This window comes from Coloeus monedula (genome assembly GCF_965178545.1).
Source record: "Coloeus monedula genome assembly, chromosome: 4".
Taxonomy (NCBI): domain Eukaryota; kingdom Metazoa; phylum Chordata; class Aves; order Passeriformes; family Corvidae; genus Coloeus; species Coloeus monedula.
In genome coordinates this window covers 13,921,459-13,948,241 of record NC_138784.1, presented here as the reverse complement: position 1 = coordinate 13,948,241, position 26,783 = coordinate 13,921,459, and the positions used below count along the sequence as shown (strand labels likewise).

The window sequence follows — 26,783 nt, the reverse complement described above, 5'->3', positions numbered from 1 at the left end:
TCTTGCTACTTTGTCATTCTGTATTGCTTATTGGCAAATGAGTTTGCCAGCATATATTCCCACTGCTGCCAGGGTCACAGAAGCCTGAATGAACACTGAAAGAGTCCACTTAATTGCAAAGATTTATAGCTATGTTGTCTTCTTTTCTCCCTTTCCACTCAAACTTGTCTTCCATGTCTGACATCTATAGAAAAGGGAGAGCTGCTTATTCTAGTCCAGAACAGCAGCAGACAAGGACCCCAGTTCTGCAGGGATTCCTTATTTCTATTGCTAGTGCATAGGCAACAGAGAAACAATTTTTTAATCCACCCTAGGACAGGGTAGTGAACCAAAAAAAAAATCCTGTGTCAATATAATATCAACCATGATCAGTCTGCAATGAAGTAATGAGCTACATGACTGGCAAAAATCCCCATAAGCTGTGTAATTTACAGAAGTAATGAGCTGTTCATTTCAATTAAAGACCCCATGCTTTCTAAGGTGAAACACAGGTGCACTATTATCCAATAAACAGATGAGAAATTTTTAAGTCCTGGAAACTCAGAAGCAGAAAGTAACCATTTGAAAATCTGTCTCTGCCTGCCCAAAGAGTCTGCTGTGCAAACCAAGTTTAACTTGTGTGTCAAACCAAAGCCTGTTTCTTTGTCTTATTTACGACTCTGCTACAAGTTTGGGTAGCAGAGGAATCAATCAACTCCAACCAACCAGTAAAATGACAGAGATTAAAAAAACACAACCCAACAGACCCCAAATTGTTTCAGCTTTTCTGCTTGAACACGGTTATTCTAAAGAGCACATTTTACACGCTGAAAACTTACCAATGGAGCGATGAATGCAGGTGTGCTGGTTATCACTCAGAAAAAAGCCCTCTTTGCACTGGCATTCGTAGCTGCCCATAGTATTTACACAAATCTGCTGGCACCCTCCATTGTTATCCAGACACTCATCAACATCTAGAAGACAGAAGGAAAAAGAAATGCAAGATAATGTACAGATTCAGAATATAAATCTAGAAGAGTGAGGAATCCACACTGTAAGGAAGGCACACTGCAAATTAAGCTAATGAAGACTACCCAAATCAGTTAATCCAAATTAATCCCTCTAATTATTTTCCCTGCATCCTGGGCTTAAAGTTAACATGAAAAAAAACCCAAAACAAACCCCCAAATAGTGGGGAGAGGAATCCACCCATGTCTTCATGTATTCTGAGCTGCAAATTGATTTCCAATGCACAATGAACATGAACAACCTAAAAAGGCTGTGACCCCATCTGCCAAGTGTGCTGTTGCACTCTGTCATTCCCACTCCACTTGGAAAGACAGACTTCAGGTCTACAGTAATTTCTAGCAGGGGTAGCAGGCAAACACAAAGGGCATTACTGGGTGAAAAGAGCCTTTATAGAGTTCTGGTCTTGAACAGAACAGCATGTTTCAATTACTGGAGTCATAACCCCCTACTTTGTCAGTTTGTTTAATGTTGTTTAGTGAAAAGAAGGCTTCTTAAATCTAAAAGTTCCATGTCTGTATTGTCATTTTAATAGGCAAATATATAAAACCACAAAAGCAGCGTTAGCTACTGGCTGTTTTAAGGGCCTATCCCCCATCACTTCTCTTTGGCATAACTGTTTTTGTGCTGTAGTATTTAACACAGATGTATGCATCAGCATCGGGAAACCACTGCCACTATTAGGTATCTGACCCACATTCAACTTTGCAACTCTCTTGTTTAGCTCATGAAAGTGAATCATATATATTTTTTGCTTTTTTCTTGCCACTTGAAAATTCCATGTTTTCCTTTTTAATGAAGACTCTTCAGCCAGTTATTTCACAGTATGCGCCAACACGTCAGCAATGGAGTTGGTGTGTGTTTTGCTTTCATTTTGTTTTTGGAAGTGGCAAAAAACCCACAACAAAGCTAAATTATCCACAACACTCCAAACCTCCAAAGAGCTGGAACACCTCCTGCAGAAATTAATTCCTCCAGGACTGGCCACAACACACTGAGGTAAACCCAAGCTGCTTTTGCTGGTACACTTGCAGGCAAGGCCAGGAAGCTCTGAATGCAGGCTGGCTGTGAGCTTGGCTGAGCCGGCTATCGCTGTTTGTGCTGCCTTCGTGTAACAGCAGTTGTGGCTCTTTCTCACAGAGAAAAAAGCTCTGGAGTAATTACAGCAGCACCAGGGAAACCACGCAGTGTCATTCTGTCTTGAACTACAATGCAAGTGTGTAGACAGTCCTCCTTTTTTTTATTTACCAGGAAATGTTAAGCACTGTTGACTCAGATTTTCTGTATCAAAATCCTCCCTGCCCTCAGTTCTTACTCTTTTCCAGATCTGAACATTTTCACAACCCCATCAGAGATTCTGGGAGTGTATAGGAAAAGGGGAAGAGAAGACTTTTCTTGCCTACTGCTACACAAGAAGAAGGATAAAGAAGACATCTTGGTTAGACCCTTCCTCTGTGAGTCAGCAGGCCTTGCTGCACTAATGATGCCTTAGTGCCAACTCAGACTTGATCCTTCAGAACAGCACCCTGGAATCTAGATTCTCCCCTCTGGAAAATTAGCTGAACACTTACTGAAGGAAAGTCTCAGTTGGTACATACACAAACCCCAAATTATGCTACAAAGTATGCGGTCTTCCCAGAGCTCTGTTTATGGTATCACAAAGTAACTCAAACAGTTGCCTCTCAACTCTGATGAATAATCTGAAATGAATGCAATGATTTATAAACATTTTTTCCTGCTCTTGATAGCAAATGCTAATGATTTACCACTTCCATAAAGAGACAGATCAATTTACCACCAAGTCCCAAATTCATAAGCTAGCATAAAATTATTACAATCAAAACTCTTTAAAAAGCTTTTCTATGAGGAGTTTCTTCCAATTGTGTTCAATTACTTGCCTCAGACTTATTTTAATATGCATTTATGAGAAGGACTTGAAGAAAGGAAACAGACAGGACTACTCTATCTCTATACCTCATGCCTTGCAATGGATCTTGGCCTGATGGTGCAGGATTTACATGTTCTTTCCTCAGGTCTCAGTCCTACCAAGGTCAGGCTTTTTGGAGCACTTTGTATTACTGCAGTCTTAAAAGGCAATATTGCTTACTGTTCACCATACTGAGCAATCTATTGGATGTGGATGCCTGGAAAATATTTACTGAATTATTCACTTGGTAAACTTTCCTTCCAATAAAGTCATTTTATGATCAGCCTATCAGTTTATTAGTAACCCAGTTTAGAGAACAGCATGAAATAGTCTTCTGAAGTTATGCAAGAGAACTCCATTGATTCCAAGAAGCTCAAGCTTTTGTAGATCTGGCAGAGTAATTCCTTAATGTTTCTGAATTTTTTTCAAAGCTCACAAATGAAATACCCGCCCAAGGGCCTATTTCTTTCTTTCTTTCATTGCCCAATTCTCATTCAATGCAGCTCAAGCTATCCACCTGATTGTGAAAACATCGGTAGCACAGCATGGATGAGACTGCATTTTGGACCAGATTTTCTAGAGGTTAAGCTCCACATAAACACCAAAATAAGCAGTAAGGTTTTCGATAAAGCTTTTTAGCTCCGGTTTTGGTGGCTCTCTAAATGTCAAACATGGCTGTTGACTGTTTTGGAAAAACTGAGGGTAGATTCTCAGGAGCTCTGATTGGTGCCAACTCTGTGTGACAGTTTACACCTGTACCCCAGGGCCTAACTCCAGAGATTTGAAAAAAGTCACTTACAGCATAAAATCCCTTCACTCAAACATCTAGTCTAAGCCCCAGCCAAACCCATTTTAAAAAACTTTTAAATTGACTGAGCAAAAATACAAAGCTTGCTTGGTTTATTACTCTATTCTTACTAAAACAGACTTTTCCTCTTCTTTTAGAACAAACAGACAGGTGCTCTTTCATAAACTTTTACACAAAATCAGGTACCACTGATCTTTCAGGACCAGATTGTCTCTCTGAAGATGGCAGCCTCAAGGCAGCAGGGGCAAGACACCATTCCTTTAAACTGGTGTGTGGAAAGTCAAATCCATTTCCTAGCCTCCTCATCTGACAAAGTTTCAGCTTGGCCTCACCACCTGACAGTGTGTGTGCTGATTCCTAAAGTACATTACCCAGTGCTTACAAGAGAGCTGAGTCTCAAAACCCCACTGATGGTGGAAGCTGCAGCAAGACTACAGGAAGTCCTTACAATCCAAAGCCACAAAAGAAAGGAAAAAGATTCTCACCTGAGCTGAGCTCAGATGGATACTCCACATGGCTGCTCCAACCCTCATCCTCAAAAAGAGGATGAAAAACTAGTAGAGTGTGGATACATGTCCATAAGCCATTTTCCATAATGCTTGTCACAAAGAACTGTCCTGTGATTCTGTTTGCCAAAGACAACTGCTGCTGGAGGCACCTAAAAATATCTCAGTTTCCACAGCTCTTACCTGCTCCTTACCAGCACAAATAAACAGCTAAGAAGACAACCAGCACAAATGTCAGAATTGCTGCTACAGAATTTAGACCAGTGACAAGCCTATGTTTGCAGAGAGAGGAGTGCCTGGACTGCAGAGTGGCCACTCCTCCTCAAAGACAACCAGGACCAGGGCAAGAGCCAGCTCAGGGAAAGGCTGGGAAAGAAGGAGGATCTTTCAACAGAGACAGAGAGATAATGGCTGCATAAATGCATATATATATAGCTAAATCTATATCTATATATCAGAAGCATTATGCAAATCAATGCAGATCTCAATTTGCATAAGACCTCTAGCTTTTTGGCCCACTGCCTTCATATAATCAAACTCATGTTCTGTACCTTAGTAAGATGAGATCCTCCAGAGAGTGGTAGTGTGGAACAGTATCAAAGGGTAGGAAATATTACAGTTGATAAAGATGAATGTTTTATATATTAAATAAACAAATGTTTTCAGTTTCTCATTTAATTTATCTGATGAATTTTTCAAATTAACTTCACTGGTGTTTTACCCTGATCTGGCACAGAGCTTCCTGCAGCTTTTGGCCTTCCCTTGGCTGGAAGAAGATCTTCCAGCAAAGTGTCCTGTTTGGATACCGTGGAGGGGAGAAAGGTCTGCTAAGGGTACCTGAAACCAAAACCACGAGCAGGAAGACACAGACGTGGAAACACTACACAGAGTCAATGCCAAGAACAGTATGTCCACTGTTTGCTTCCTCCACTGATCTTCTCTTCCTTCCTTCTGACATTTCTCTTTCATGTCAGCATTTTCATAAACACTTAGGTCCCCCAGAAATCTGAGTCTTCAAAATCTCCAAAGCATTTGGGAACCATAGTAAAATGTACTTACTGTAGCACTGAGACTTCTAAAGACAGGACTTTGACGCATGATCCAAAGAGCTGATCCTGCTATTTTTTTTTCTCTAAGCTACTCTTTGAAACTTTTGGAAGATATCTCTTAAGATACCTATTTTACCAGTGCAGAACATCATGACAGAGATGAAGCACTGATAGCAATACTGCAGACTTTTCTCAAATGCTAGCAACAAAACACCACTTAGGATATTTTCACTTGTAGGGGAAATGATTAACAACCACAAGCTCAGAAAATGTAAGGAATTTTAAAATCACTATATTCTGAATATTTCTACTCAGAAAGCTGGCTGAAAGTCTAATTAAAATAAAAAAAAAATCATATTCCTGGATTTACTACAGTCATAGTTATACCAAAGTAACATTTAGCCCAGCATCTCTGACATTTTCCTGTAGTTGCTACTCAGGAGAAGACTGTAGAGATGGGACAGAACCATTGCAGGCATGTTCTTCCAGGTTTCAGCCATCACTTTCATACCTATCAACTTTCCTAAATCACTTCCTAGACCATTGTCCTGCTGGTTCTGTCCTGTATGGATTTCTCTAACCTCGAATTAGCCCAACACGATGGGGCAATTACTTCTCCAATTGAACTATGAGATTTAATTTTATTGTAAGTTTTATAAAAAAGACATACTTTTGTTTATTTCTAAGATGCTGCTTCATAGTCTGGATGAATGCCCCCAGATTCCACTATTGTGAGAAAGAGTAAATATTCATTCACTACTTGCCCTTTCTGCATTTTTGTTATCTTACAAATCCCCCTTAGCCTCGTACTGTCTCTCTCATCTATTCTGAACCCTGAAGCACAGCAATATACAAATAAGATAATTACAGAAACAATTCAAATGACTTCAGTATATCATGTTTAAAACAAAATGTGTTCATTTCAAGAAGTTAACCTTTAATGACAGCAGCATTTGGAACACACTCTTCTCACTTCTCTAACCCTCCAAGTACCATGATGCTCTGTTGGAGTGGGTGTCTTGGAAGATGCGATCTCAAGATACCCATGTAAGCCCAAAGTGCAAATCTGGCATGTAGGAGTGGTATCAGATCAGAGGTTGCAGGCAGGTGCTCCTGCTGGAACGCTCCTACAAGCAGCGACATGTTGTGAAGGTAGGGAGGGTGAACCCTTGCAGCAGCTGAGGGGCCATGGAAACAAGAATCACTGCTACTTGAAAGAGCTGCCAACCATCTTCCCTAGACTGACTTCATATGAGCATGCAGGGAGAAATATTAGAAGTAAGAGACATCGCAACCTAGGTATACAGCATTTGTATCTCCAGCAGATCTGAAATCAGACTTCACCAAAAATTTAAAAGCTGGGCCTAAGTTTTCTATTATTTGCACATAAAGATAGATTCTACTTTTTGTCCCCTTCTTTCAGAAACTAAAAAATCTGGTGAAGAAAAGGAGAAAGAGCACCACGGCCTTGATTTCAATGCTTCCTTCACTCCCGCAGCTGCAAAAGTATTCACTAGAGCCCTTGCTGAGAAAAGATCAACTTGCAGAAGATGAATCCTACATAGTCTGTGTTTACTGAACTAGACATAAAAGAAAAACCCCAAACCAACAAAATGTGTGAAAAACTGCCTTTCCCTGAAAAATATAGCACATTTTACAGAAGGGAAACATAAAGAAGCAACCACAAGAATGCCTCTGGGTGATGAATACTAAAATCATTCTAAAATGATTAATTAATTGATCCCTAGAACCACTCTTTTCTTATGTACAAGGATACAACACTTAAAGTGATGGCTGTGATCTGTCCTGGAGAATTCACTGTTTTAATGGGCTACAGTCACCTATCCCCTCAGCACCCACTGACTGGGCTTCTTGTTTGCCTGCACAGCTATAGATGTGCACAACTTGAAAAGGATGCTTCAAATCTTTTCTGTAGCTATTTTGTGACACACAGTGGAACACCTTAAATTTCACAGTACTCAAACACAGCATAAATGCAGCTGCAAAAGACTGCTTTGCTCTGTACAGCCTAGGAAACATGCATGTAACTCTACAGTTTGCTGCATGTGATTTCTACCCATTTGCTGAGCTGAAGGTATCAGCCCCATGGATACTGAGTGGATGTTGCATCAAGTTCAAGTCTCTTGATGTCACTTGTTACTGGGCACCACTCTCTGTCCTCTTAAGACACCAAAACTCTTTCCACAGCTTTTAGCATTTCCAAAACAAACATCCAAATCTGTGAATGTGACTTCTTAGTTGTAGCTTCTATCCTTCCACAGGTGGCCTCTTGACAACAGAACCTAAACACAACAAAGCTCCCGCTCAATTATTTATTCATATTATCCACTCTTTTGATTAAGGTTTTAAAACAATTTTGTGTGAATTTGACCACGCCTTTCTTCATCTGTGCCACTGTCTAGCAAATGCCAGCAGCCTCCAGCTTGGAATGAAGCTTTTTCTGTGAGGCACAGACAACCACAGCCTCATTAGTGTAAGCTTGCAGTTCCCACTGACATCTATTTATATGTAGGCACTCCAAGTGGCAAATGCTGGACTAACAATACTCCATAAACTAGTGGAGGGAAGCTAACTACAGATAACAACAAGCAGCAATCCAGATCAACTGAAGGAAAAATCTGACATAAGTGAAGTAAATGGTTTAGTCTATTATCATAATGCCCTTTACTTTGTCTGGTCCCTCAGCATCATTAGCTGCTGCAGGCTGAACTGAACTATCCTTCTTCCAGGATAACTACTGCTTATACCTGCTTGCTTTTACATTTACTTATAGACCCTACCAAGATTAGAAAAATGATGTTTGGGTTAACTCGAAACTGCTTTTTGTTGTTGTTGTTGTTGTATTGTTATTACTGTTTCAATAATGAAAAAAAGATTTTGCTGTGGGTCAAACAAACCATGAAACTTGACATGAAAAATGAGACAGTATCTCTATCCCAAGATGGTAATATTTTCCAGGTCTATACACATGAAACATGGTGTTCCTGAGCTCTGGTAATAAAAGCCCAGAAAATGACTAGATTAATGATTTTCATTGGTATCTATAAGTAACACAGTTAGGGGCCTCTCTAGATTCAGATGAGTGATTTTACCCTAAGCACTGCAGCATCCAGTGGGCTATGAAGTCATTCTCACTCTCTATATGGATAATACCTGAGGTCCATGAAAAGTGGAAGTAATGGGAGAGTCTCAAGCACAACTTTCAATACAGTGAAATGAGAACTATGGCAGGAGTTAAAAAATATTGGCTTATTCAGGCAATTTATCTTAGTCAGACACATATTTACTCATTAAACTTTTAGGGAACAGGAAAGTGCTGAAAATTTTGTGTAAGTGCTGAAATTGTTCCTGTAGGTCATATCAGAACAATTACATTTTCCTGAAAGTATCTCCATTTTTGGTGAAAAGTGTTTTATAAACACGGCCTCAGTTTCTGAATAGTTTCAGAGAATGAATGCTCCATTTGGCACAAAATGTTTGGGCAAATGGGCATTTTTGTCACCTGGGAAATGAGTTCAGCATTTTCACTCTCCTAAACATGAGCAACACAAATCCTAGTATTTAGAACAAATATTTTCTCTGAATTCTCTGACATAAATACCTGAAACATAAAGATCTTACAGAAAAGAGTAATTTTTTTTTTTTTTTAATATGAAATGGCAACACTAGCTTACCACACAAGCCAGTTGTGCTGGATCACACAGTACAAAGCTGGACTGGTTGGTTGGGGTTTTTGGACTACCTGGTTTTAAGAAAACAGTTGGACACCTATGCACCAGCTAAGCAGCAGCCATCCATTAGAATATGTAAGCTGCAGTAAGTTGTGTTAGTGTTAAGCAACTCAACAGATGGAACATCAGCCACATTCACCTCTTATAAAGAGAGACCAGCATTGCCCTGAGCTGGGAATTACCAATGAAAAGCAAGAGCAGTCAAAAAACCTGACTTCAGGAACATCATATTTGTGTAGAGAAGGAATGAAATTAGTAAGTTTGGAGCTGGCTTGGTAGTGTAAAGCCAACACAAACAAAGAAACCAAAATAAATCAAAACAAACAACCACCTTAAAACTCCACCTTCCCTGTAAAATTCACCAGAGCTGTGTATTCTTCTCACCGGGACTTGGGAACACATAAATGGATTTCTCTAACAGCTATATAACAGTGTGCAATTTTTTAAGAAAAAAACCTAAGAATTCTTACTCAAGAGTACACTGAAGATCATCCAACACCTCTGCTCAGGAAGGGTCATCCTAGAGCATATTACTCAGGATTGTGTCCACATGGCTTTTGAGGGTCTCCAGGGAAGCAGACTCCACACCCTCTCTGCGCTTCCAGCGCTCAGCTGCCTGCACAGTAAAAAGCTTCTCCTCATGTTGCTCATGGAACACTTTCTGTGTTTCAGTTTCTGCCCTTTGCCTCTTGTCCTACTTTTTGGCACCACTGAGAAGAACCTGGCTCCAACCTCTTATCAGGACACCCTTTATGCAGAACTGACAGACATTGATAAGATCCTCTCTTGGGTCTTCTCTTCTCCAGGCTGAATAGGCCCAGCTCCCTTAGCCTCTCCTCATACAAGAGATGTTCTAGTCCCGTGTTCACCTCCACAGATCTCTGCCGGACCCAATCCAGTAGATTCTTGTACATAAATTGATCTATAAATTACAGGAATGGTGCAGAGCTTTCTGTGGACAATTTATTTCACTGAAAGCCTTCTTTTACTCTGAGATATCCAGTGTTGGTTGTACAGAACCTTAAATCAGAGGGAAAACTATTTACATGTTAAGACAAGTGGACTGACCATCTACTGACAAATTCTGCAACTTGAAAGCCCTGAGGCTGAGGTCCCACTCAGACACGTAGCCTGTGTGAAATGATGAAGTGGACACTTGCTGGAATCCACTCAAAGCAAAACTCAGTCCATGCCTGGGGTATTCATGTCATTTCAGAGCACAAGAATGAGTATTCACATTCTTTCAATGTGCAGTCATTGACAGCCTGAGCCTGTGGTCCACTCCGGTTCTACAGTTTGGAGGAGTTCTTCAAGTTATTTTAGAAGTGAGTAAAACCAAGTCTTTTAGACTCCCCTAACATGTTCATACAGGGAGTTTCAGAGTTTTTTTTAAGTACTGAACAAAACTTGGTGACATATAGCCACTCTCAGGCCTGTTAAAGAAACCACTGCAGTTGCACAGGCAGCAGATATCATGACTCGTATCTGTTGTGCACATAGACGTTTTGATGAACTGGGACCAGAGCGCTTAGCATCTTATCTAACTAGCCTTACACTACTGGCCACATGCTAAAAATCCCATCCCCCAAAATCCTTAGTCAGGCCCAGAACCCTTTCACTGCTGCCGTACTAGTAATTTTTACAGAGTTTCTGATTAATTTCAGAAGCAGTTTCTTAATTATGCCTTCAAAATAAACAACACAAATAATCAAATAAACCCTAACCCTAACCCAACCCTAACCCTAACCCAACCCTAACCCTCCCAAAAAAATTCGCCGCGCCCATTTTGTTCTGGGTCCTCTGCAGCACCTGCAGATTGTAGAACCATGTAGAACCATAATGAAATAATAATCAAAATGTAAACAGGGGAGAAAGTGTTAAGTGTATTTCCTAGGTTTGCTCAGACTTTAAAAAAGTCCCCAAACATCTCTATCTCTTGAGGCATTTAGCAGGGAAGTCTAGATGTGGATAACATGAAAGACTCCCAGGGCTGAAAGTGAGAACAAGGATGGTGAAATGCTTACAATTCTATTCCAAGATGTCTCAGGGTGAAGAATATATACACCAGCAAAGTTTTCTGATAGTATGGAATATTCTTCAGGACTATTATTTCTAAAGATCACACAACAGATGAGAAACCCTGCATCTGGAGGGTATGCATCAGACCACCACATGCAAATCAACCAGAATCAGTATGAACGAGCATGGAGAAAAGGCAGTTCTGCTTGTCTGACCTTAGCAGTGACGTGAACCAACCCAAGGAAAGCCTGGGATATAGCAGCAAAACCAGACAATGACCCCTACTTTACATAGGGGTGGAGACAGCACAGGAAGGACAGGGAGCTGCTGGAGCCAGTCCAGAGCAGGGACACCAAGGGGAGCAGAGGGATGGAGCAGCTCTGCTGGGAGGAAAGGCTGAGGGAACTGGGATTGTCATGCCTGGAGAACAGAGGGGTCCAGGAAGACCTTATTGTGGGCTTTCAGTAGTCGAAGTGGGGCTACAAGAAAGCCAGAGAGGAGCATTTTACAAGTGCATGGAGTGATAGGAGAAGGGAAAATTGCTTTAAGCTAAAGGAGGGTAGATTTACATTTGTCATTATGAAGAAATTGTTCCCAGTGAGGGTGGTGAGGCCCTGGCACAGGTTGCCCAGAGAAGCTGTGGCTGCTCCATCCCTGGCAGTGTCCAAGGCCAGGTTGGATGGGGCTTAGAGCAACCTGGGATAGTGGAAGGTGTCCCTGCCCCTGGCAGGGGGTGGGACTTGATGATCTTTAAGGTCCCTTCCAACCCAAACCATTTTGTGATTTTATGATTCTTTTCCTCCACATGCTCAGAGGTAACATCCAGGATAAGCAGTTCCATTGCCTTTCCAGGGATGGTGAGGCTGACGGGTCTGTAGTTTCCTGGGTCCTCCTTCTCACCCTTTTTGAAGACTTGAGTGAATTGTTTCTAATAATTTCTTTCCATATCTCATAAGGCCTCTTAATAATAAATTTTGCTTTAATCCCAAGCATTCCAAATTCTCTAAGCTATCATACTTGTAAAGTATGTCCAGTGACTTTTTAATGAGTAATTAATATTATTATTTTGATGCTAGCTACAGTCATCAAAAAATTCATACTAAAATATGCTGCCATGTCCCTTTCTGCTCCTCTTTTATGCAAAATTACATCTTATGCTCTGATCCAACTCTAGTAAGGAACATGTACACAGGGAATATTTTGAGATGCTTGAAAAGGAACTGAAGTTTGCAGAAGGTAATGAAAGCAGTAAAAACAAGCCTCTACCTTGGTCTTGTAGTTTGATTCAAGTTTGTACATTGTACACTGAAGTCAAAAGAATAATGTAAAGATGCAGAAATTCATGGAGAGTATTAGACAGCAAAGGCAAGGCACTATGGAAAGCTGAGACCCTAAAATCTACTTAACAAGGAAATTCACCACCAACTTTCCATCTAGGACTCATTCCTACCAGAAAAGAGTTAGGTTTCATTTTCTAATACAGTCAGCAACTATGTAGCAGATATTCTTCGTGATGGCTGTTTCTTGACTGTATAAATCATATTGTTTATTATAAATCAACACTGCCAAGAATTGACTGCATTCTAAGCATAGCTCGACAGTGACTCTCCTTGAAATCAGAGATCAGATGACTTCTTTGTCTGATGTCTTTTTGTAATCCAAATGAATTCAGTGTTTCAACTGGATCTATGTAATTTCTAGGACTGAAAAAGGCACCATTGCATTAGGGAGCGCTTGAATGCCATACACACCTAACACACCCATTATAGGCTGAAACCCTGCACCCTCAGGTGAACACACATTCTCCCTTGGGTTAAGTAAGTGCTAAACATGATGCAGCTCCCAAAGCTTTGATAAATTCAATGTATTTTATAGTTTGTCCCTTAAGGTATACATTGATATCGGCCACACTGGCTCAGAAATTTGCTATTATGAGAAAGTTAAGATGAATTAAGAAAAGATACAAAACTAACACAAATCAGGTAAAGCAGTAAGGATGCAGGATATCTGAGCTTGTTGAACAAAGACACTATCTACAGCCATATCAGACCAACTAAGAGCATCCATATGGGATTTAACTTATATATATCTTAACTTTACACTCTAAGCTGCTCATTCTTTACTTTCCTGAGTCTTCAATGTAGAGAAATCTTTCCTGTGATTGATTACCTCCTCCAGGGAGTAAGTACTTGGAAAAAAAAGAAAAAAAGAAAAAGGCTCAGACAACAAGAAGACTTGCAGAAACAAGAGACTGAGATTGATGCTGCTGTCACACAGCTCCCAGTTTCCTAATTTATTATGACAGTCTGAGAATCTAACTTCATAGCTGACAGCCACCAAGATTTATTCTACACTTTTGATTATTTCCCCATACCTAACAAAAACCTTTGGTCTATGCTGATTTATACTCTCACTTGTTTTGGTACTTCTCAGATCACATTGGCTTAAGAAAGCAAACTTATGGCAAATTAACATGTAAAGAAAGTTATATCCCATTTGAACTCCAAAGATTAATGTGGGGTGACCAAACATTAGAGTACTTTTAAAGGGGGAAACTTTATAAGAAACAGAAAAAGCAAGATAAGGAAAGCAGTGTGTTCAGGTCCTAGCTTCAGAGAGGGCTGGATACCAAAGACCTTTCCATTAATCACAAAGAGAATTCCAGACTTTTATGGATTTTGGAAGATCATCAGAACTAAGATACCATAATCCCATCTTGAAAGGGAGAGACTTAATTGAGTTCTCTGACTGCCTGCTACCACTTGGCACCATGGAGACTTTCACAAGATGCAGGCAGCCAAGTAACAAAAGCAAACACAAATATATAGAAGTTGCATGTAAACATCTAATACAGAATTGTCTCCAGAACATTTGCACCCTAGCTATCCATATTTTCTCAGCACCTAGTCATCAGTCAGCACAAACTGCAGAATAGCAATATATGTTCTAAAATCTGATTCATGCTACTGTACCACGAAGACTGAATACTTTAAACTGTTGTGATGAATCACAGCTGTTCTTATTAACCTAATGTACAGACCAAACAAGACTGATAAAATATCTAAAACCAAGGAATATGGTAAAAATCAGTTCGCTGAAGAAATATATCAGAAAACAACTTTCTTTGTCACTTAGGCTTGCATCTGAAAACCAAAGAACTTAAAAAAATGTTTTTATTCTGCAAGAACACATTTGTCACTAAAAGGCAGTCTGCTGTGCAATTTGCAGCATGGATTTGTGTGAACACACTCACTGCAGCTTGTCTTGGGAAGGTTCGGTAGCTAAATACCAGAGGCTCCCCACTGCTCAAGGTTCTTACTACTCCCTAAGGACCTGATCACTGCCTGTCATCTTTTGCAGAAATTCAGAGCTCACAAGGGTTTAAAACACACAGATACATCTGTTGTTAAACGTTGCATTTTGACAATTCTCATCTTGCCTATAAATATATATATATTATACATTCCCATTCCCATCTTGTGGCCTGGACCCCTCACAGTCAGAACAGCCCCTTGCTACTCAACCACTGAGATCTGATTTGGGGTCTGGCCTGCTTCTTTTAAGGCATAAACCACCTGCCAAGTCCCAAAATTCTGTTCAAGTACAAGTCTGGAAATAAGTAAGAACTTCAAGATTTAGATTATTAACCTTCTTGACAAAAATACTACAATTTTACATTTGTTTTCATAAAAAATGAAGAGTTATAAAAAGAAGGCTATTGGGTGGATTCAACCTTCCTCCATCTGCCAAGGAGCTTGGAACTACTAAGAAGCAAAATCTGGAAGAGAGTTTATGACTGATAATATTATTAGAGGCCTTGTTAATGTGCTAGAGAAGGACAACACTTAACTGTCAGCTCACCTGATAGTCTTCTGGAACTAGGAAAGAAGGGGAAGGAAAACTGGAAGATGGACAAGGAAATGAACCGTTTTTCAGCTCCTCTTTAAAATATTTGTTTTTATGAAACTAAAAACAACTTTCCAAAAGTTGTTTAGTTTTATATTAAAAATGTTTGCATTAAAAAAAAAAAAAATCTATTTGAACTGTCGGGAAACATAAGGAAAAATAAACATTAGGAATACCAGCATTTTCCTGGAGTTTAAGCAAGCAACAATTGTGCACAGCTGTTGAGATAAGAAGAAAAATACAGCTAAATTAAAAGGAAGACACTGGTCCCTTTAATCATACCAGTGATGATGCAATCCTGAGTTATGTGACATTTCTGGACAAGATACATCTGGTAGCTTTAGGAATGATTTCTCACACATTTGCAACTGTCCTCCCACTTCATGTTGACAGTCAGATTAGGCCACAATCCCAAGTCCCAGTGTGTACATTTGAACAGCAGTCTAGGAACAGGTAGATTTTGATTTCTAATGGGTTTGGGTTTATTTTGAAAAAAAACCCAAAAGCATAGAACACTGGAACATTTACTGAAAGATGACTGAATGCTATGATATGATATGATATGATGTGATATACATACATTTAAAAGTTGGACTCAATAATCTAAAGGTTAAACTCAATGATCTTGGAGGTCTTTCCCAACCTAAATGATTCAGTGATTCTGTGCATATGCCAATGTTCGTTTTGTCATCTGAGTCAGATTGCAGATTACTACCACCCAGGCAGGAATTAAGCCTACATGCCGGGGTTAAACCTCTTCTCTCTTAGAATAAGCCAAGAGATTTTAAAAGAGCACTGCAAAACAGGCACTTGGGTTTAGATCTTAACCTCAGACCTTAGATGAAACAAAATTGTGTGACTTCAAACATGAGCTTTTATACTGACTTGAGATTCCAAGGTCTATTTTATAACAGGCACCTCAAGGCCTGTGCCTCCTCAGCTTCTCGATTGTCTCTGAAGTTTCTCCTTTAGCTGCAGGCTCCCAAATACCCAGCTGGAAGCGCTGCTTTGCTCCACCTACCAGAGCTGGCAAATCAATACCACTCCTGGAGCAGGTTCAGCTGCTCTGGGGAAAGTGCCACCTCTCCTTTCCCACAGGGGTTTCCATGTGATTTTGTCACTCTGTCGAGAGATGCAAAGTACCATCTGAGAACAGACAAATAAGAAGCTAATTTCCATTATTCAGGCTGGAAAATCAGGCCTTCTGCCCCAAGCACACCTTCAAGGTTGTGGGCATAGCCAGGATGTTGCTATTCAATTCACAGCTGACACTGTGCTTGTGTCTGCCACACTTGGGTCTGCTCAGCTCCTGCAGAGAGTTCTATGGAACCTATCATGCACACTAGGAATTGCATTTCTGCCCTGATTTCTAACCAGAATTTCCCTCTGCTTCCCAGGATTCTTCTCAGTTAGACAAAGAATTAGCTGAAGAACCACAAACTATCCAGAATCACCAAAACCTACTTCTATAGTCATCTTCAGGAGGTCTGACATACAAAAGAATCGATTGAGATATCATATTACAGATGTCTAAATTTAGTAATTGCTACTTTTCTGTAAGAGAAACCAAGGCTACACAGACTATTTACAATAAAAGCAGGGATGCAGAAGGGTAAGGATTCTATTCTTGCTTATGGTGCAGACATCGAGATACCTTGTGTGAAGACTGAGAAGTAACTTAATCTGTTTGCCCTAGTTACTAATCTATAAAACAAAGGAAATTAGATCTCTTTTCCTTACAGGAATTTCTGAGGACAAATTTATTAGTATTTACAAGGTATTCATATATGTTCCTAGAGCAATTAATACCACAGAAAAACCTATAAATAAGTATGTCTCTGAATACATTTTTTTGTCCATACTGCTTTGCATTTTTTTTTGATACTTTCTAAGAACAGTTTGCAACCATCTTTAGTATGCTTACAAATGACAGAACACACGAAAAGCAGAGGATTTCATGGAACCTATCCTAATCTTTAGAAAAAGGAAGAGTCAGGATGCGTGCAGCCTGGCAGCAAGAAGTGCTTATGCAAAAAAGCAATGCTTATTCCCTATTAAAAAAGTGACAATCCCAAATCAGACCTAAGGAGAAAGAAAATATGAAAAAAACCCCCAACCAACACACAAAATGCAGAGATGAGAGCAGGTCATAGCTATTTGTATTTATATCAGAAAAGATAACCATTATAAAACTCCCAGACTGGTGTTTCATGCACAAGAAGGGAAACTGTATTTCAAACCTGTTGTATGAGACCAAATACTAGTCTTGCATCCACTGAGCAGAATTTAGAGCAATTTTTGAGAAAAAACTACTGCTATTTCAGGGGAGTGCAAAAAAAATTTATTTCTAGCTAGACAAGGATATCATCATATTTGAATCCTGTGTGGAGTCATTTCATGTTATATTTGAGAAACTCCTCAACAAAAACATGAACTAGGAAGCAAGCTGAGTTACAGGAAGGAAGGAAGGAAGGACGGAAGGAAGGACGGAAGGAAGGAAGGAAGGAAGGACGGAAGGACGGAAGGACGGAAGGAAGGAAGGAAGGAAGGAAGGAAGGAAGGAAGGAAGGAACACTAACTTGTCCACAGCATCTGCTGTAATTGAAAACTCCAAGTTTGCTATTTATAAAGAAGATTTTAATAATCTTGCTGTACTGATGTTACTAGAAAGACATTCAGTGAAGATTTATAAAGGAATGTAAACCCTGTCAAGAAGACATGGCTTAAGATTTTGCAGAGACCTCAGTCAAGCAAGATATGTAGAAATCCTGATGTCGAACAAGATATGCAGAAATTCTGATGCAATCATGTTCATTACAAGACTGCATTGAAGGGTGAAATTCTGAAGCATTCTTTGTCTCCATAAAATCCATGAAAAATAAGTGGTTTCTCAAAAAGCAAGAACAGATGGAAACCAGTGGACTCATCAAAACTTTAATTCCTTTCAATGCCTAATTTCATCATGGTGAAAAAGAAAGTCTTTAGAATAAGCAAACCAGTTTCCAAAATGTTCTAGAAATGCTAATTTAAATCTTGCAAATACAGGTTGTTTTTTTTTTAATTTGAGGCCTCATTGCAGCCTCTTAAATCAGCCCAACTGCATTTACACATTCATTGCAGCACAAGAGAAGGGAAATAAAGCTGGTCAAGAAGGTAAGGGATTAGAATGTCACCCTTTTCAAAAACTGATACTCTACTAATGGAAACAACTAGGCCAGCACAACAGTCAGTACAACTGATAATGCCAGTAACGAGGTGGGGTGCAAATAATGGCAGAAAAATACCATAAAAAAAAAAAAAAAAAAAAAAAAAAAAAAAAAAAAAAGGTTCTCTCTTTTCTAGCAGTGGTGTCCCAAATCTGAGTCAGTACACAACAAGCAGTCATAGCAAGACTGGCATGGTCACTGACACAGTTAAAACCTTCAGTCTAAAACCTTACAACCAGACATGTTGGTCCTCATTAAATTCATTCAAATTTTAAAGAAGGAAGGAAGAGGGAATGTGCCTGTAAGTAAAACCAGATATTTTATTAAGATATGCTAAGGATCATTCATTAGTTGCAGACACAACCACACCAATCCATGGTCTCAAAATTAGAAAGACAATTGTGACCTCTTTTAATGTCCTAAGGTTGTACATTGGGAGAAGGGGAGCTCTTTGCTATTATTTCCACTGTAGTCACCTGTTTATATTATTGTTGGCCTTTTTTTTTTAATTTAAAAAAAAACAAAAAAACCAAAAACCACCCACAAAAAAACAAGTGGCTGAATAGAAATCAATGAAAATACAATTAGAAATGTGACTATCTCTGTAGACTTAGCCTCCACATTTCATGGCCAGAGAGCAAAAACACAGACAGTAGGTCCAAAAAAATCCCACAGTTCTCCTCAATGGCTCATCCTTGATCAGGTCGCTCCTTTTGCTGTTCATTGTTCAAAAGGGTTTTTTCCCTACTATAATGGGAGTTGTCTGGACAAAGTTGAAACTAGTAAGCTGTTTGAAACAACACATATGCACAGTTATTTGATTCCAAATAGCTGAACTATATGATTATGCTTGTGTCCTGTTTCAGTAACAATTTATGAATATTAGAATAAATAGAATTTTATTTTTTAAATTAATGTCTGGATGATCTTTGTATAGGAAATACCTCTTGCACCATTAATCATTAATCATCAGGCTGAGGCAAATAAATCTATTTAGTCTGTTCTATAACAAATGAAATTTGGAAGTTTGAATCAAACCCCTGTCAATGGTCAGGATATATAATCCATCTGAACAAATATTGCTCTGTTTGAAAAGAAATGCAGTACAAAATACATCTACTGAAAGGCTAATCCAATCCTTGCCCCGAAATTCTAGTTCTTTCTTAGCTTCAGTTAGTGCAGACTGGTGATACTGGACTTCAGTATTTCTAGTCCACTGCCTCATTTCTTGACTTTCACTGTAAGTATCTCAGTTTCTACAAAAGTAGAGCTGCTGCTGACACAGAAAAAACATCCCTTTTACACACTTTTTTATAAATGACACCTTGAAATTTACTTAGGACTGTACCAAAACATGGTCATTGCACTTCTATTTGGAACACCAAGAAACATAGTCTAAGTACTAGAATTTAACAAAAAATGACCAGCAAGTAGGCAGCTATGGGAAACTGGACATAGCAATCTAGGTTAATTTCTAGGTAACTGCTGTGAAGAAATTTCATAACAAAAAAACCTACTTCTGTAGCTTCTAGGACAAACCAAAGCTATTTAAACCAGAGCAATGGCCATGAATCAAATATACAGATCCCCAAATCCTCAGACTGCTAAAGCAGTGAAGATCCTGCACTTTGGGCTTTGCACAGTCAGAGGACAGTGTCCCTCCACTTATTACAGGTTACTGTTTCTTCTGCCCTGTTTCAATGTCCAAGTATTCCTTCCTCGCTTACTTGTACTTCTAATATTCTGTAATTTATGTTCATACACCATATCCTAAAACCATATTGCCTGAAAAGGGAAAAAAGGGGAGGGCAAGCTCTAAAGATACTGGGATTTCAAAAGTTGGAAGAAACAGACAAAATATATCTCAGTATATTTAATTTATTTAACAGATTGCTTTTCTTAAAAAAGAAGCCCAAACATCCAGCACAGGCTTTGGGGGTCAGGGTTTTCCTCAGCAATATTAAACATGGACATACTGCTTTGAGCATGTCGAGATTCAGAGTGACAGCTGTAACCATCTGACCTAAACCACAATGGAGTCAACACACAGGCTTGAATTTATTCAGTGTGACCCGGATCAAGTCTTTACTGAAGTCATGGCAGATGATAAAATGCAGAAAACAGACCATGCCTACTTGCCACAGCCATGAAATGAGAGTTTCTTGCCAGCATTCACTACTTACCAAGACAGTTGTGGCCATCATGGGCTAACATGAACCCATCATAGCATGTACACCTGTAGTTGCCTGGAATGTTGATACACTCGTGGACACAACCCCCATTGTAGAAGTCATTTTCACACTCATCGATATCTAAAACACAAGAGGAGGAAAAAGAAGCTTTTGTAAAAAGAGAATTCTAACAAAACAGAAAAATTTCTCCAACTGAGCATGTTTTTTGAATATATGCATATCCCTAATATTTCTTTTAGGCTCATGTTGGCAACTTCATCCAACACATAGCAGTGTCATATGTCTCTGAAAAGCAGCAAGCCAATGTACAGAACACTCCTTCACAAAGTAATTGGAGTATCATCACAGTAAACAATGATATGTTGTCAAAAATAAAAAATGAACACTTGATTTTGGTACACTTTTTATATTTAAAATGTAGTTTTTATTTTCTGGCTTCAAAATAATCAAGCAGAGAATGAGTGAAACCTTTGACCTGTAACAACTATGCGAAGCATGCTATTAATATGGCATAAGACAAAAGTATGCCTTTTATAACAAATAAATTGTAATTTCCTGTATTAATCCATGTACAACAAGAAACACAAGAACTCCAGTATTTTATTCTCAGAAGATATGATAGAGTTGTTTTGGGTTTTCACACTGGTCTTTATCTGAAAGAGGATCATAAAAGATGAGAGATGGATTCGGCTTCAACTACAAACAATCCTGTCATGATCTTCCCTCCCTCATACAAATAAATCACTTCTCCACTCATTCTAGAGAAAGCAAACTTTCTTCTTTTAACAGACTGTATTTTGGCTTATACATGGAACATTAGTATTACAGTCACTCTTGTGAATAATTCAGTGGTGCACATCAACCAACTAAAAATGCATAAATAATTAAAGATAACCTCATGGCTTGGTAAGTATCAGGTCTAAATTTGTGGTGTGCTAGACCAAAAACCACAGCTACTCTCCCTAAGTTAGGCAGCACATGATAAACAGACAAACCTTTTAGAAAACCACCTGTTGGTATATCAGAGCTATCACAGCATTACATTTCAAAAGTGCCTTCCATCGCAGAGGTGATTGACATATTTCTGAATTAGATTCTTGTTCACACAGACTTGCATTTTTTTTTCCCCTCCTGCTTTTAAAAGTACTCCAGGAAAAGCTTTTGCTGCCTGGTATCATACCCAGATGCAATCCCAAGAAAGCAAAGTGGTTTGAGGAAAAACAGGCTCCTCTGAAGAGCCAGCTCAGACTCAGCCACTCAGTGCTTCCAGCACTTCTGACCATTGGATAGAGGATGGCTGGGTTTGTCCCTCCTCATACAACCTGTGAGAGCAGGGACAGGCTTCTCCCAAATTCTGTTGCAAGCCCTCCCCTCATGTTGGCCTCTTCCAAAAATCTACCTTAAACTCAGAATTCTCCAACTCTCCATCCACCTGCCTCCAACAGCTCTTAAATTCCCCTTCTACAATCTCTTCAGCAGCTCAAAAATGGAATTACAGATTTGGCTTTATCTGCAAAACCAATTGGTTATTTCGTAACTCAGCATTTGGCACCACAGCAATACCCGAAATAAGAAGCTGGAGAAAGGATCTTCCAAAGAAAAATACAACCTGCTGCTTAAAGATAAATTTCCTAGTCCTTAAAGCACTGCTCTGTTTCAGAAGTTTCTCATTCTTTACTAACAATTTCCATGCATTAGTTGTGCCAGTGCCCACTCAGCACAGTCTGTGATTGTGCCCTACCTTCTGAGTCCAGTACAACAGCAAAAAGAGACATCTGTGATTCTTCCTGAAAACAAGAACCAGCAAGTCAAGTGCTCATTCCAAACAACCTGCAATGCAGTCTCTGAGAAGCTGCTCTCATTAGGCCAGAGCCCCGTGTGCCTGGGAGCATATTCCCAAAATGTTATAGTCTGGTTTCCACTCAGCAGATATATTTGCAGGTTCCACAACCATTGATGAATATTCCCAGAAACTTCCTATCTAGCCTTCTCTACAGGCTACAGGGACAAAAATAGAGCTCTACAGTAATGCCAAGTTTTAACTGGCCAAGTCAATACTCAAAAAGCATCTAACATGATTTAGGTGTCAGGTGTGCCAGGTGTTCCCCTCAGGACACTCATAAAAAATGGCATCTTCATTTTAAGGTTTGTTCTCAACTTTTTCCAGCAATGAGTCTTTTGAGAAGAGGGAATTCAGAAGAAGCTGTTATCACCTGCTATGTTCCTCAGCATCAGACTGCCAAGGGTTGATCAATTAATTCCCGTTTTCTTCAAGCAATGAATCAAACAGGACTATTTTTAAATAAGCAGTGGGAGAGCCCTCAAAAGGCAAAAAAAAAAAAAAAAAAAAATCAAAGAAATGTGAAGCCTTTCGAATGACTGCCCCTTATATAATACTTATTTCTAAAAAGCTGTACTGTGATTAGCAGCACAAAGTGGTGATGCAATACAAACTCAAGTTACAGAAAGGGCAATGCAACAGATACAGAAACCACAAAAATAGCAAAAGAAACGGATTCTTTCTACCTTGTTCTCTCAGGAGTTCAAGTCACAACTAATATTGCAAAAGGATTAGAAAATTATTTCTCCCTTTTGCACCCCAATAGCTGTACTAAACTAGAAGTGGAACAAAACATTCTAACTCCTTTTCAGAGCCATGTTGTGGGGGTTTTGGTGTTTCTTCCCCTCCAAAACTCACACTACTATCTAAAAACTTCACCTAGCAGGCTGATTGGAATTTCTATCTGCAGTATTGCTAGCAAAAATCAAGGGGCTAAGACTGGTGATTTTAACACTTCCCCAAAAAAAACCCCAAAAAAACCAACAAAAAAACCACCAAAAAAACTCCAGCCCCTTGCTCCCCACCAAAAACCCCAAACCAAAAAAACCAAAGAAAACCTCACAAAAACATGCACAAAGCCTGCAAACTCCAAAGGCTGAACCTTTTTGAAGCTCTCTTTCTGCTGCCAAGAGAAACGCAAACAATGTGACCACCACTCCATCTTCTCTCTCATACCTGGAGGAAGACATTCTTTAAAGAATGCCTAAGTGTGGAACAGCTGTAATTTATGGACAGAATGTCACATCTGACATGCCAGAATTCACAGCTTCCTTAGTAAGTTTCATACAGAGTAAAAGTAATAGGAGTACATTCAATCTCATAAAACCTGCAGACTTGCTCTTCATTTTGTCTGTTGTAAACTCAAAATTTGCAGGGGTCATCTGTGTTCATTTCCTTTTGGTTAGGTCATATCCTAGTATTTTTTTCCTGTAATTGATAGAATTGGGTGTTATTAGAAATCTCCACTCTAGACACCTCTGACTGAGAAATTAAGCTTTCCCTACTGATTTTGTAGCCTCAACTATCCTTAACATTTTTAGCATTTGGGTCACTTAATGTTGTCTTTCATCATGAAGGAGTTACCACAACAAAAAACAGAACCATAAGGAAAAAAAATCAATGTAGGTATTCAACTATGAAATTGTAATGGATGTAGGTGCATCTACTGATGAATTAGCAAGGTTTCTCAAAGGGAAACCTAAAGTTTTATCTATACTGGCAAAATACTTATAATTTTCAATTCCTTGAATTCCAGCTGTTCAGACAGGGAACTCTTGGGGTGTTTAGTGAAGAAATCACCTTAAAAGAGTATTGCAGTATTTCTGCTCCAAGAGAAGTTAATTTCATGTGGCACTACAATGGCAGGGATCATGGGAGTCTCAGAACTAAATGCACCATAATGATTAATAAGGTGTAGGGCCATTTGTAGTAGTGACACAGTCTGCCAAGAACCTGTTTGAGCTTAGTGTATTCAAAAGAGACAGCAACTCCCAATCCCAAGGCTGGATGTAAGCAAACACATCCTCAGATACTGGCAAAATAATTTTGATCCTCTCTTCCTGGAACTGGTTCAGAAAAATCTCATAAATCCACCGCTTGTTTCAAGAGTTTACTTGTTTCAAGTAAAAAATGATCAGGAAAAAAGAGATTAAAACAAACTTGCTTACTTGGGTGTACTAGTAACTGTACTGGTTCACCTATTTATTTACCAAGGTGAAAGAGGCTTGAAAACTCCATCACAATTCTTTCTGGAAAGCAGAGGTGAATCTTTTTGTTACAGTCTAGAAATAACTCCTCGAGCACAGTCCTAGGGAACACAGCCATGCTCTGCTCCTGCCCTCCTCAAGGAGCAGTGATGTTACTTAAAGAACACCCATTCTACGAGACTGCAGTTATTATCCAATGCAAGCATCCAAGAACTTTTTAAAAAAACCTTAGACCAGTATCCGAGAAAATGTGAGGATGAGTTACCATGGGGACGTGCTGCAATTTACAGTCCTTGTATTTCAGTCATAGGAAGGGAATTTGAATTTGTCTTCTTTAAGTGACCTTACTCTTTTTAGTCTGATGGGACTTGTATTTCCCTTAAACATAATGTGGTTGATTCTTCTTTCATTATTAGAGGTGAAACTGACCCTCCCCCAGTATTTGTTTAATTTTTGTATTCTGCCACAAAGAGATGGAACTCTCATAAGCCTCACAAGGCCACCCTGCAGAGAAGCAGCTCTTCCAGAAGCACAACAGTACAACTATGAAATGTTCAAAATAAAACAAGAATAAACTCTTCTGCTTCCCATATCACAGTATTGCAGCTTTCTGTTTCAGCAGAGAATAGAAGACACATCAGCATGCAATAATTAATGTCCACAAGACAAACCAAACTGTAAAACAGTGAGGAAGCTGCAAAATGGCTGGTTCCCAATTTGTCTAAACATTTTCAGCAGTGTCATGAAATTTACTGCATGATAATCATCTTTTCCAAGCAGTAATCAGCTTTCCTAGAAGGTGGCACAGAATTCATGCCAAGAAAGTAAAAAGTCTACCTCCAGAATAATTCATTCCCACTCTTCATTGCACCAGTTGCAATTAACTAAGCTCCTGAATGTCCAAAAATCACTACAACACATGCAACAAACTTTGTCAGCACAGCTACAGATCATTATGGGCACAGCTACTGACATCAAAGCAAATGTCTGCATGGAGTTGATGAATTTTGGATGAGTGTCACAGCTAAACTGTCACAACAAGCCTTATGGCTATTAACATGCAAAAGGAAGAATGACTGAGGCCTGGAAGTCAATGAGCCAAATTCAGTGTTTAGTGTTGAATTCCACAGATTTCTATAGAAATGGGAAAGTGTGCATTGACACAAATTTTATCTTGGCATCTGTCAAGGCCACAGATCCCAACACTCACAATGCAACAGAAGATGTTCAAAATAGGCGTAGGATTGAATAAATTCTGTGTCCATTTTAAAGTATTTCTTGACTAGCAATATAAGGGCAAGATCTGGAGCTAATTTAGTAAACAAAAACTTCAATTGACTTTGAAAGGAGTAATTTATGTGCTTGGACATTTCAAAATAAATAGCCAAAGAAAGCTGTCTGCCCACATCAACTTCTAATTTAGAGAACCACAAACAAAAGTGATCATGAAGGTATATTACACCGATGGAGAATATCTCATAAAGAAGCTGTATCCATTAAATAGCTAGAAAAAGAAGTATTAAAATCTTTGTAAGTACATACTGATGGATAAAGCCACGTATTTCTTCAGTATCTAAAGAAAAAATATTTTGGTATTCATCTTTATCTAATTGCTTTAAACAAAACACTACCAAAAAAGGCACTATGGAGACAGTAAATAACATTGTCCTTACAAACTTGACAGGAAAGTGTGTTTTACCTTCTTGCTTGAAGAGAGGTTGCTGCTAGCCCCTACAGAGGGCAAAGCATACCAGATGAAAAAGTCTCTTTTATCAGTTGTCTTCTGCTAAAAAATGTCATCCTACAGTTCTGCAACAGCAGCATCTTGCCTGCTTATCCACAACTATTATTCAACAAAAACATGGCAATATGCTGGAGCCCATATATCCAGGTGGTAATATTTTTCACTTTTATGGCTTCTCTCTTAAAAGCTTTCAAAATATTTTATTGATTTCTTATTGAGTTTTGGTCACTGTTCTTCCTAGGGTTAATGCACTAACCTAATTTCCACAGAAAAACACAGGAAAAAAGGGCCTACCCCTAAGTTCTGAATCCTACACAACTAAGAACAGATTCACAGTGCAGAACTGTCTTCCTCATTGCATAGCTTTATGCAAGCTTGATCTCAGATGCCTGTGAAAGAAAGCGACCTTTAAAAAGGTGAAATAGCCTGAGATGAAACATCAACCCTACAAAAGTCACAAGGCTTTTTTTGCCACTTGCTTAGTGAAGCCAGGAAGATGTATTTTCTGGGATTCACAGTAGAGAGAGATGTGAGACAGGATCAGCACTGAAATTTTTTGTTCCCATTTCCAACTCAGAGCAAACAGCAGCATAGATAGCACTGTCACTGCTACTTTAAAGGT

General features: G+C 39.1%; 1 protein-coding gene across 1 annotated transcript in view; it reads right to left on the bottom strand.

Annotated features, from left to right (window-relative positions):
• Positions 1 to 26,783, bottom strand: part of SCUBE1 (signal peptide, CUB domain and EGF like domain containing 1) — a gene marked incomplete at both ends in the record, with an annotated part of 186,327 nt that overhangs the window by 134,745 nt on the left and 24,799 nt on the right. Inside the window, 2 exons of the mRNA XM_082279696.1 lie at positions 819 to 953; positions 20,362 to 20,490. Of these exons, the coding sequence (XP_082135822.1) occupies positions 819 to 953; positions 20,362 to 20,490 (264 nt within the window). The remainder of the gene's footprint in view (positions 1 to 818; positions 954 to 20,361; positions 20,491 to 26,783) is intronic.